We start from the raw sequence: 10,703 nt of genomic DNA on the forward strand, positions 1-10,703 counted from the left end.
GTGTCCCCAAGGTGCATCCATGTTAAAGCGAGTGTCAGAACGTCCCCGCTTTTTAAGGCCGGACGACACCCCACGGTGTGGCGGACCATGTGTGGTGTGTCTATCATCCATCGGTGGACACCTGGGTTCGACCCTTCCACCTTTTATCTACTCTGAATGTGGGGTACAAATATCTCTTCGCGATGCTGCTTCCATTTCTTCTGGGTCTGTGCCCAGAAGTGGGGTTGCTGGGTCACGTGATAAGGTTATTTTAAATTTTTGGAGGAACCACCCTGCCATCCCCCACAGCGGCTGTGTCCCGGCAGCAGCACACAGGCTTCCGGTCCCCCCACATCCTCCCCGAACCTGTTCTTGGAAACGGCCAGTCTGGGGGGTGAGGCCCTGGCCCTCTGGCTGAGGTCGGTCTCGGAGAGCCTAGGGCCATGGCCCAGGCGCCAGGAACCCACGGCGTCTGTTCAGACCGGGCCGTCCGCTGCCCCGTCAGGACCCCCAGGCCCGTGTCCCTCACTCGCTGCCTCATCTTCCAGGCGGAGCCCTTGTGCCTGGCTTCTGTCTGGTCAGAGGCTAAAGGGGCCGAGCCACCTGCCCCTGGGGACCTGCCAAGATTGGTGTGTCCCTTGTCCCTAGAAGGGCACCTGGAGCTCTCCTGGCTCCAGTATGGAGGCCTCGCTGGGACGTGGGCCCAGGTCTCGCCGTCCCGCCAGAATCTGATGGTCCCAGACCCCAACCCAGCAGGCCGGACAGCAGATGTGGGTCCGGGCCGGCCACTTGCCGTCTTTATGGTGTTCAAGTTTATTGTGCCGTTTAATTGTCCTGGGGTGGAGTGGAGGTGCGGGAAGCAGTTTATGGCCGTGGGCTGGGCCTGGAGTGGGGCACGGCCTTTCCATCTTTACTTTGTGAACGGTGTCCTCGCCGGCCCTGCCGCCCGGTGACAGGGAGCCGCTGATTCACTGCAGGAATTTGGAGGGACGCCAACCAGGAGGCGCTAGGCGGTCCTGCCGGAGGCGGAGATGCCACCGGCGCTTTCTCTTCTGAGCAGCGCTGGATGGTGGTTCGTGACGGGGCCTGGGGGGGCCAGGCGGGGAGAAAGACAACACTGGTTCCCGTTGTGGGCTGGGGTCTGCGGGGCCCCCAGCCTCCCCTCCTCTGGGCGGCCCGGGCCTGTGACCTGGCTGCAGGCGGACAGCAGCAGAGGCGCCGTGGCAGATTCTCTGATGCGGGTTGTGCCTCGACTCACCTGGCCGGGGGCTTCTCTGCTGAGACAGGTCACGAACAAGTCCCTCCCCCCTTGCTTCTGGGGGCGCCTCAGTCCACCAGCCAGCGCCACGGGCTCCGCAGTCCACCTCGCCCACCGCCACCTGGCCGTGGCGAGCTTCCTTCACACGATTGTCCTTCTCAGTCCTGCTGCACCTTCTGGGCCCTTCCGGACGGTGGGCAGGTCTGAGGTGACACACTCGTCCCAATGCCCCAAACCCGAGACCCCGAGCCAGATCCGGCACTTGGACCCTGCTGGGTATGGCCGCTCTTGGGCCGTGTTCCTGCCAACCAGCGTCCCCACCCCGAGGACCCTCCCTCCCGCCATCCACGGCAGGGCCCCGGGGGTCTGGACCGACGCCCACCCCCTCCTGTCTCACCCGCCGCCCGCCCGGTCCCCGTGCACCGACTTCTGTCTGTGGAAGTGGGGGAACCACGCGATGCTCGGGGAGCAGTGCCTCGGCCCCCCGTCTCCTCGTGCCTCACCCTGGCCTCGAGCGCAGGCCCCACGGGAGTCGGCTGGGGCGGGTGTCATGCCCGCGGGGCGGGCGTCACGTTTTCAGGGAGGTGGTGAGTTCGCCCCGCGTTCCCGTGCTGGTTTCTTCCTTCACACTCTGTTCAGATAAACAAACACTGGACTATTTTCTTCTTACGCTGTTTCACGTTTCTGATTTTTTTCTTTATTTTCACCCCATAAGCTTCTCATGTTATCAAAGATTCTATTTAAACGTCACTTAACATTTTTAAGTGTTTCATTCGTTTTCGAATGGGCAGACAGCCCCCTCCTGCCTGCCATCCCTCCGCCCTGTCCCCTGCCCAGAGATGACCCTGCACCTCCCCAGAGACATTCCTGCCTCCCGGTGGTGGCTCGTGACAGAGGCCACACACTTGGGAGCTTCGTCTCCCAGTCCTGGAGGCCGGAAGTGTGAGATCAAGGCGTGGGCAGGACGGGTCCTTCCTGCAGGCCCCCGGGGAGGGTCCTTCCTGCCCCTCCGGCTTCTGGGGGCCGGGTGCTCACTCCTGGGTTGGCGGCTGCTCCCTGCATCTCTCTCTGCCTGTGACTGTCTGGCTCGTAAGGACAGTCATTGGGTTTAGGGCCCCCCTGGATGCGCACCTCGAGATCCTTCTCCTAATCACATCACAAACAGCCTTTTCCCCAGCGGGGTCCCGTTGCGGCCTCCAGGAGGACGTGTCTTTAGGGCCAAATGGGAACAAATAGACAAAGAGGGTGACAATCCTCACCTCGGCTTTCTGACCTGTGAAGGGATGAGCCGGGGGCGCGAACTGCCTTTCCGGTCCCGGTCAGTCGGAAGCCGTGCTGCCTGCCGCGGTGACCGCAGAGGTTGGTGCCACCTCGAGAGACCATGAAGGGTAGAGTCCTCTTCCTGTCCCCACTCGCTTTGTGTGAGGGCCCCTGAGGCAGGTGACGGTGACACGGTGGCAATCAGAGGGACCCGCGTGTGGCCGAGGTGGCTAGTGCCTTAGGGAGAGCAGGCAACAGCCTCCAGCCACGGCCCCTCTTGGCCTCCAGCAGAAACCGGACCAGAAGCCGTCTCCGTCCCCATCGGCCTGTGCCCCTTGGGTTTGGGGAGCGAGCACATTTCCGTGGCTGCACTAGGGGTGTCCTTAGGGGTGTTTCGGGTGAAGACAGGGCGCCCTGCCTCCCTGCTGGGTCTCTGCCTGCTTCAGCACCCTCGGGAGGCTGGACAGACCTGTGCTAGGACCCTGCCTGTCCCCAGCCTGAGCCGCGCGTGGACCCCCACCTTCCTGCCTCTGCCTGAGCCCACCCCTCTGTGTTCTGCTCGTGGGCCCCTCTGCTGCTTTCCGGGGTGCTGGGTGGCACTGGGCGGGGTGCAGAGGCGCCTCCTGCCCCTCCGTGCTGCGGCCACTCTGGGGTCCTCCCTGAGTCTGAGTGCCATGGTAAACGTCCCTCCTCCAGGCCCAGGGGAGCAGCCAGCCAGGCAGTCACTGTATGGTCACTCGCCACCTTCCAACACAGCAGTCCCCATGCTGGGCCATCTCCCTTTGAGACGCCTGGCGCGGTTGAGGTTCCTCCAACCTGGCGGAAGTGTCTGTGGCACACGAGACGTTCTCCCGGGCTCTGTGGGAGGGTCCCAGCCCGGGCCCTGGGTACTGGGAGGGAAGTGACAGGCCTTCTGCAGAGCACGGCCCTGCTCCTGGGCCCTGTGGGGCTGCCCAGCAGGCGGCCAAGGGACCCGGGCTGCCATCGTGACCGCCCCGCCCCACACGCCGCAGGCTGGCCGCAAGGCACCATGGGGCAGAGGCAGGGTGACAATCAGTGGGAGCAGCTCCCGGAGGCCTGGCTGAAGTGTCACCCAAATCTCTCCAGCTCTGGCCATCGGGGGCGATGTCATGTCGCTTCCCGCGCCCGTTCACACAGCTCGTCCTTTCCTGAGCCCTCCCTGGCTCCACAGAACGCTCCGGGTTCATCTCATGATGTCCGTGCCCAGAAGAAGCTACCTCTCCAGGGGCCCTGGCTCCTTCTGTTGGAGAGAGCGGTTTAGCAGCCAAGATTTGGGCAGGTGCTCGCCACTCCCGGGTGCGGTGTCTGTGGGCCCGTCGGCGCTAGGAGAAGCGTGTGCACGTGCGGGCGCGTACGTCTGCTATCCGTCTGTCTATCACCTGGCCGTCTGTCTATCATCTATCATCTATCTATCTGTCTGTCTATCTATCTATCTATCTATCTATCTATCTATCATCTTTTATCTATCATCTATTATCTATCATCCATCTATCTGTCATCTGTCTATCATCTATCAATCAATCGATCATCTGTCTATCATCTATCATCTATCATCTGCCTATCATCCATTATCACCTATTATCTATCTATAGATAATAGGGGCCCTGCAGTCACGGAGGGGGCCCCTCCTCCAGCCTCGGCTCCTTCGGGCACCCCAAGCCCTCTGAGTGCCCCCGGCCCAGGCCAGCAGCCCCACGCGCCCGTCGCCTGGGAGCGGGTCCCGCCGGTGCTGCGCCAGGCGCCTGGGTGGCCCTGCTCTCCCGCCGTCCGCCCGAAACGCCCCCTGTGGTCTCGTTTCTCTGACCGGGCGGTAGCCGACATGGGGCGGACTTCCGAGGCCAGCCCAGGGTCCCCAGGCTGGAAAGAGACTGGACAGCAGGGGCGAGGGGGTGAGCGTGTCGTCGGGGCCCCCGGAGCCAGGACCTCGGGGAGGAGGGGTTCACGGCGTGCGGGGTGCCACGAAGTCGTGTTTGGGGGAAACGCCCTGCCGCAGAGCAGCAGCAGGACGGTCTCACACCAGGGACCTCGGCTTCCGCCCGAGAAATCAGAAAAGGAAGAGAAGGGATGGCCACGTCCGAAGTGAGCGGAGGAAGGGGCATCGCTGGTGGGACGACGGAGAAGGCAGCGTGAACCGCCAGAGGGAAATCGCCAACCGAAAGCTGCGGCTTTGCAAAGACGAGTAGCGGGGCCGTATTCCAGCCAGACCGCCGGGGAGGAGCGCGGCCGCCGATCGCCGGTGCTAAGATGCGAGAAGCGACTCGCCAGGGTCGAGACGTTAAAGGGGTAACGGGGAATATTATCGACGACTTTCTGCCAATGCGTTTGGCAGCTTGCGGGCAACGAACAAACTCACCAAGAAACGTCATTTACTCAAGCTTACTTGAGAAGAAGAAAAAACTTGAATATTCAAGAAATTGAGGGGGCGAAAACCTTCCCACAGAGCCAACTCCAGGCCCAGCTTCACTGCTGGATCCTGTCGGACGTGTAGGAAAAGCACAAATGACAGCTCTGCACAGACTCTCCCAGAAAAATCGAAAAGGAAGGAATATTTGTCAACCGTTTCTCCGGGGCCAGTTTCACCTGATGCCAAAACCACACGACGACTCCACAAGGAAGGAAAACCACGGACCAACGTCCCTCATGCACATGGACGCCGCAGAGACGCCACACAAAGTTTTAGCGAACAGAATCCAGCCCCTTATGAGAGTCACGACTGAGCAAAGAAAATCACGTGACCGTCTGCACAGATGCGGAAAGAAGGTGAACGAAACTCAGCCCCATTGCTGACGAAAATGCTCAGCAAGCTGACGAGGGGAGGGGGCGCAGGCGGAGAAAGGAGGAAGGGCGTTAATGAGAAGCCCACGCCGGGTGCCACAGGAAAGGCGGGTACGTCTCCCCGGGGGAGCGAGACCAGGAAGTTCTCGCCCTTTCCAGCGAGCGAGCACGGCCCGGAGGCCGCGGCCAGTGCAGTCGGGAAGACAGACAAATAAAACGCCTGGACTGGAAGGAAGAAAAAAGCCGTCTCTATGCGCAGACGATGTGCCTGTTTCTGTAAGAAAGTCTGGAGTCTACAGAAAAGCTACTGCATCGATGGGTGAGTTCGTCGAGGTCGTAGGTCGATACACAAAGCCGGGTGTGCTTTTATACACTGGCGACGATCAGAAATTCAAATAAGACATGAGGCCATCTACGGCAGCGTTAGAATCACGCAATACTTAGAGGAAAATCGGACAGAAGCTGTGAAAGACGGTGCGCTGAGCCCCACGGACATCGCTGAGAGGAATCGGGGACCCAGCTGAGCGGAGGCGGAAGCCTTGCTCGTGGGCCGGGAGACTCGAGCTCGCCAGGAATCGGAGCTTCCCAAATGGACCTGCGGCCGGCGCAGGCTCAGACGCACCGTGGCGGGCGCTTCGTCGACATGGACAGATTGATTCTGAGAGTCAGATAGAGATGCAGAGGACAGAGGATGGGAAGGCAGCCCTGGCAGGGAGCAGGGGCGGGGCGCACGTCGGCTGGGCCGGGATCATTATAAAGCACGGTCATCAGAGTGGGCGCCGTGGGCATGCAGACAGGTGGACCGACGGACGGAACAGGGTCCGGAAACAAACGCACGGATGCGTAAGGGACCATTTTTCTTTTTTACAAAGGGGCAAAGCCAGTGCAGCGAGGATGGCCTCGGCGGCGGCAGGTGTTGGGACGCTGGCTGCCCGAGTGTCGTGAGCTGGGCTTCGAGCCACGCCTCGTACCACATGCAAGAACGAACTCGAAATGGATCACGTGACACCTACTGCTGTAAACTTTCTAGAGGAAAACGTAGGAGAAAAAGTTGTTTTACCCCGATCTTAAAACCTATGACACAACGCGTCGAAGAGTAAACCGATTAATTGATCTTCATCACAATGAGAAAGTTCAGGTCTTCGAAAAGACACCGTTAAGAGAACGAAAGGACAAGCCACCGAGAATATTCGCGGGGAACACGTCTGATAACGGGCCGGTCGCTGGAACATGTAATAACCCTTTGGGCTCAATGAAGAAAAAAAAACTAACACGCACGTAACCCAACAGATAGCAGGGGACATGTTCCCGAAGAGGACACACGGGCGGCAGAGAAGTACACGCAGAGACGCTCGGCACCGTTGGTGGACGGGGAGGTCGAACCGGCTTCGCCTGCGACGGCCTCACGCTGGGGACAGCCCGGAGCCCACCACAGAGCTCGGGGACGAACGGGCACGCCGCCTCCTTCCCCACGCAGGGAGCCGCTCCGCAGCGGAGGCGAAGGGGCCGGTCCGCACGGCGGTGCCGGGCGATCTCAAGGCGACGGTGCTCGTGAGGGATGCCGGGCAGGGAGGCGTGCGGAGAGCCCGGGGCTGCCGGCCCTCTGCGGACAGCGACTTCTCGAGTAGGGATGGAGGGCGAGAGGAAGCCGCGGACACGCGGCGTCCGATGGCGGCGATGGTGTCAGGTGCGCCTTTATGTCGAAACGGAGCAAATCGACTCTGATGCAGGTGTGGTGCATCGTGTATCCACGACACCTCGGGAAAGCTGTTTAAAAATATTTAGAACTGGAGCTTTAGACAACACTTCGTCCTGCACTTTCCCGACTAGTAAATCCAAAGTGGTTTTCTTCTTGCGACGAGAAATCAGAGCCGTGGTTTCTCATCGTGATACTTTAGATTTTAGCGATGAGAGATTTAAAATTCATCATTAAAGTGTATTTACGTCCAGACTACAATGATGGTAAGAGATCGGCAGTTCCGAGGCTTTTGGGGGGGACTCGAATGGGGGGTACTTTTAGGGTAGTTGAATGGTGATCGCTTGTAATGGTGGCACGTGACTGGCAGCATTATATATCAAAACCATAGAATCTTGCACACAAAGATCGAACTCCACCCACCTGCCCGCTCCAATTCCCCAATTCCATCCATCCATCCTGTCCACCCATCCACGTGCCCATCCGTCCATCTGTGCACCCACCCAGAAGCAAGCTTTCTGGCACATCCACTGCGAAGCTGGCCCACAGCCAGCTGGGGTCACCCAGTGCGGCCAGGGTGGTGCAGACCATGGTGGGGGTGAGGACGGGACCTGGGCCAGTCTCGAGGTGGGTGACTGCCCGAAGGCGCTGTCTGAAGCACGGCGAGAGGCTGGCCCAGTGCCCGCCTGCCCAGCAGAGCCCGGGTCAACACGCTCGGCCTGCTGCCTCAGCCCTCCCCACTCCCACTGGGAACACACAGCCGAGCGGCTGCCCGCCCCGCCTCACACGTGGGGCTGCGGGGTCAGCGTCCTGCCATGAACCCTTGCAAGCCAGGGGAGGTGATGGGTGGCCCAGGCCTGCAACCCCCCGGTCTTTCCAAACCTTCGAAGGTGCAGGAGGGGGACGCGCTTGCCACATGTGGTGTCTTGGGGAGGGTGTGAACACAAGGTGGGCGTGGCTGGTGTTTCGTTTGCCGGGCCTGAGTCCTAAGACCCTGTCCCCATGGCTGGTTGGGGCTGGGTCTCCCTTGGGTGTCCAGAGGGGCTGGGAACCCCGGTTTCTATGGACGCAGCCTCCGTCTGCCCACCGAGACCAGGCCAGGGCTGTGGAAGTGGACTTGGGTCCAGGCCCGGAGAGGGACAGACCCATCCGGAGTGGCTCACGTGGCTGTGGGGGCTGCGCGTCTGAAATCCGAGGGGCCCGAGGCTGCAGACGCGTCCCTGCTTCAGTGCCACGGCGGGCACACCGTCAGACGTAGAGGTCCCTCCTCCTCTGTCCTCAAGCTCCAGGCCTTCATCTGATCAGGCGAGGCCCACCACGTCAGGCGGTCGTCTGCTCACAGGGAAAACACCTGCACGGCAACGTCTAGTCGGGTGTTGGACCAAAACCTGGGTGCCATGGCCTGGCCTGCCTGGCTCACGAAGTTCACTCGAGGTGGCTCAGAACAGGGCCCGGGGACTCACCTGCCGTCTTCGGGGTTCTCTGTCGGGTGTAGGCCCCTCCCTCCCCGCCTCCCTCCCGGGCTCTCCCCCACAGCCCCTCACTTCCTGATGAGTCAGGGTTTGCGGAGAGTCATCTCAGGCTGCGTTTCGTGACGTCTGTGTGGCCTCTCCCTGTGCAGGACCGTAAACCGCTGTGGTCCTCGGGAGTGTGTCTTGTCAGGGTAAACACCGCTGGGTGTGGGGCCTGGCGGGGGCAGGGCCGGGCTGGCCGCTGCCCATGGGGGTCTTGCTGCCCCTCAGCCCGGCCGTGGCCCTCGGGGGTCCCATCCTGGTCTGGAGAGAGGCCCCACTGGGAGGCTCCTCAGCCGTCTCCCTGCACTCAGGTCTGTGTCGTGGGCGGGACAAGGCGAGCAGGGCTGGGGGCTGCATGCCGGGGTGGGGGAGTCCTTTGCAAGCTCACAGCCTCCTCTGTTCGCGTGTCATCAGTGGTAGGTGTCCGTGTCTAAGTGCATTCGATGCCCTGTCCGGACACTTCCCAGTTCCCTTCTGTCCTGTTTGTCACAATGTCACAGAGCCCCATGACCGCATTCGGTGGGCGAAGACTGCCCAGGGGTCGCATGGTGGAGCCGAACCCCTCAATGGGGCCTAGACTCCTTGCCGGGGTGGCGGGGTGCACTCCGGTCACCGGGCCAGGCGGAGCCCTCACCCCTGCCTTCCACAAGCTCCGTCCCCCACCACCGTCCCCCACCACGCGCACTCTGTGCCTGTGGCCTGACGTCACCATGCCTGGAGCCCCACCTGAGACCTGCGACCAGCCAGGAGGGTGCTAGGGTCACCCTGGGCCTCAGAGGGCTCATGCGGCCGACCTTCCCAGGCCCCAGCAGAGACCCCCACCTGCCTAGCCGCACCTCGGGGCTCAGGGTAGCAGGGGCCGTGCACGTGTGCTGTGCCCGGCCGGGCGTCCGCGGTCCCCACCAGGGCAGGGGGAGCCTGGTATGGAAAATCACTGGCCCTGTGCTTGGATTTCCAGGGTTCGGTGCCCCACAGGGAAGTGGCATAATGGCCCGCCAGCCCCACTGGCTCCGGTTTCTAATCCCTGCCCGTCCTGGCTCGGGCCGCATGCTCCGTGTCCCCACATACCCAGGCCTGGGGTCCCTGCCTGGAGGACGGCTTCTGCTCACAACGGGACAGGACGAGGGGCTTTGTCACAGGCCCCCCCGGAAGTGGCAGGCCGGGTCACTGCCCCTGAGGGGAGCCTGGTCAGGGGAGCTGTGTCCACACCCCCATCCGCAGGCCGGCCCCATCCAGAGACGCAGTAATGCTGAGAGGGACCCCTGCGCACTCGCCCTGCACTGCGGCCCCCCCAGGTCCGAGTGTGCTGTTCACTCCCGCTGCCCGGCGAAGCCACAGGCAGGATTGGGTCTATTTCAGGAGGAAGACAGCGCGGGAGCTGAGGGCCCCTGGCCTCAGTTTACCCACAGCTGCGTGGCAGGTGCTGCCTGCGTCTGCCTGGGCCAAGGGCTGGCCGGCCTCGCAGGGGGAAACCGAGGTTTAGGGCTGGGACAAGTTCGCACGCCACACCACGACCCTCGAAGCACTCCCAGCGTGTCTGGGCTCAGCTCGGCTCAGAGGGTCTGATACTCACTCACCCGAGGCCACCGCTGGTCTTTGGGGCAGGACCCTTTCAGAGAGGGAGTTGCGGCCCAAGGGACCCTTTACCTCAGTCACTTCCTGGGGCGGGAGGCAGAGGGTGGGGTCTGTGTGGGGGTGGAGGCTGCCTCCCCACAGGCGGCGGTGCAGACACCTGCCGTGGGCGTGTCTGGGACCTGGCCTCATCTCCCTCAGGGATGGTCACCCTGGCCAGGTTCCCCGTGCCCTGGAGGACGTGATTCCCTGAAGTGTCCCCTGGCTGGGCTCCCGAGTCCCGGTCACATGTGACTGCAGAGACCGGCTCTGCCTGGGAAGCAGAAGGGTAGAGGGTGGGTTGGCAAGGGGCCCTGACCGAGCTGCAGGAGCCCCCCATCTGTGGCGGCACCCCCATAGGAGCCCACGCCCTCCCTGCCCCAGGTGGGAGGGGGAGAGGAGCAAACACAACAGGGGTCCTCCGGGAAGCACCTCATTCGAGACTCTGCTCTGCTGGAGAGTGGGGTGGGGGCCGTGGGAAGCCCACGGGACCTGCTTCCGGCTGATTTCCTGCTGGCTCTGGGCCTGCGTGTGGCTGGGAGGGCCCGAGGGCCCTGGGTGTGTGTTGGAACGTGGTAATTGGGGCGGC

General features: G+C 62.3%; 1 protein-coding gene across 1 annotated transcript in view; it reads left to right on the forward strand.

Moving 5' to 3' along the window:
• The first annotated feature begins 422 nt into the window (after positions 1-422).
• MUC2 (mucin 2, oligomeric mucus/gel-forming) overlaps positions 423-10,703 on the forward strand; it is a 44,170-nt gene continuing 33,889 nt past the window's right edge. The window contains exons 1-2 of the mRNA XM_039840379.1: positions 423-867; positions 6,771-6,980. Of these exons, the coding sequence (XP_039696313.1) occupies positions 423-867; positions 6,771-6,980 (655 nt within the window). The remainder of the gene's footprint in view (positions 868-6,770; positions 6,981-10,703) is intronic.

The sequence above is a fragment of the Pteropus medius genome, unplaced genomic scaffold (genome assembly GCF_902729225.1).
Source record: "Pteropus medius unplaced genomic scaffold, Ma_sr-lr_union100, whole genome shotgun sequence".
Lineage (NCBI taxonomy): Eukaryota > Metazoa > Chordata > Mammalia > Chiroptera > Pteropodidae > Pteropus > Pteropus medius.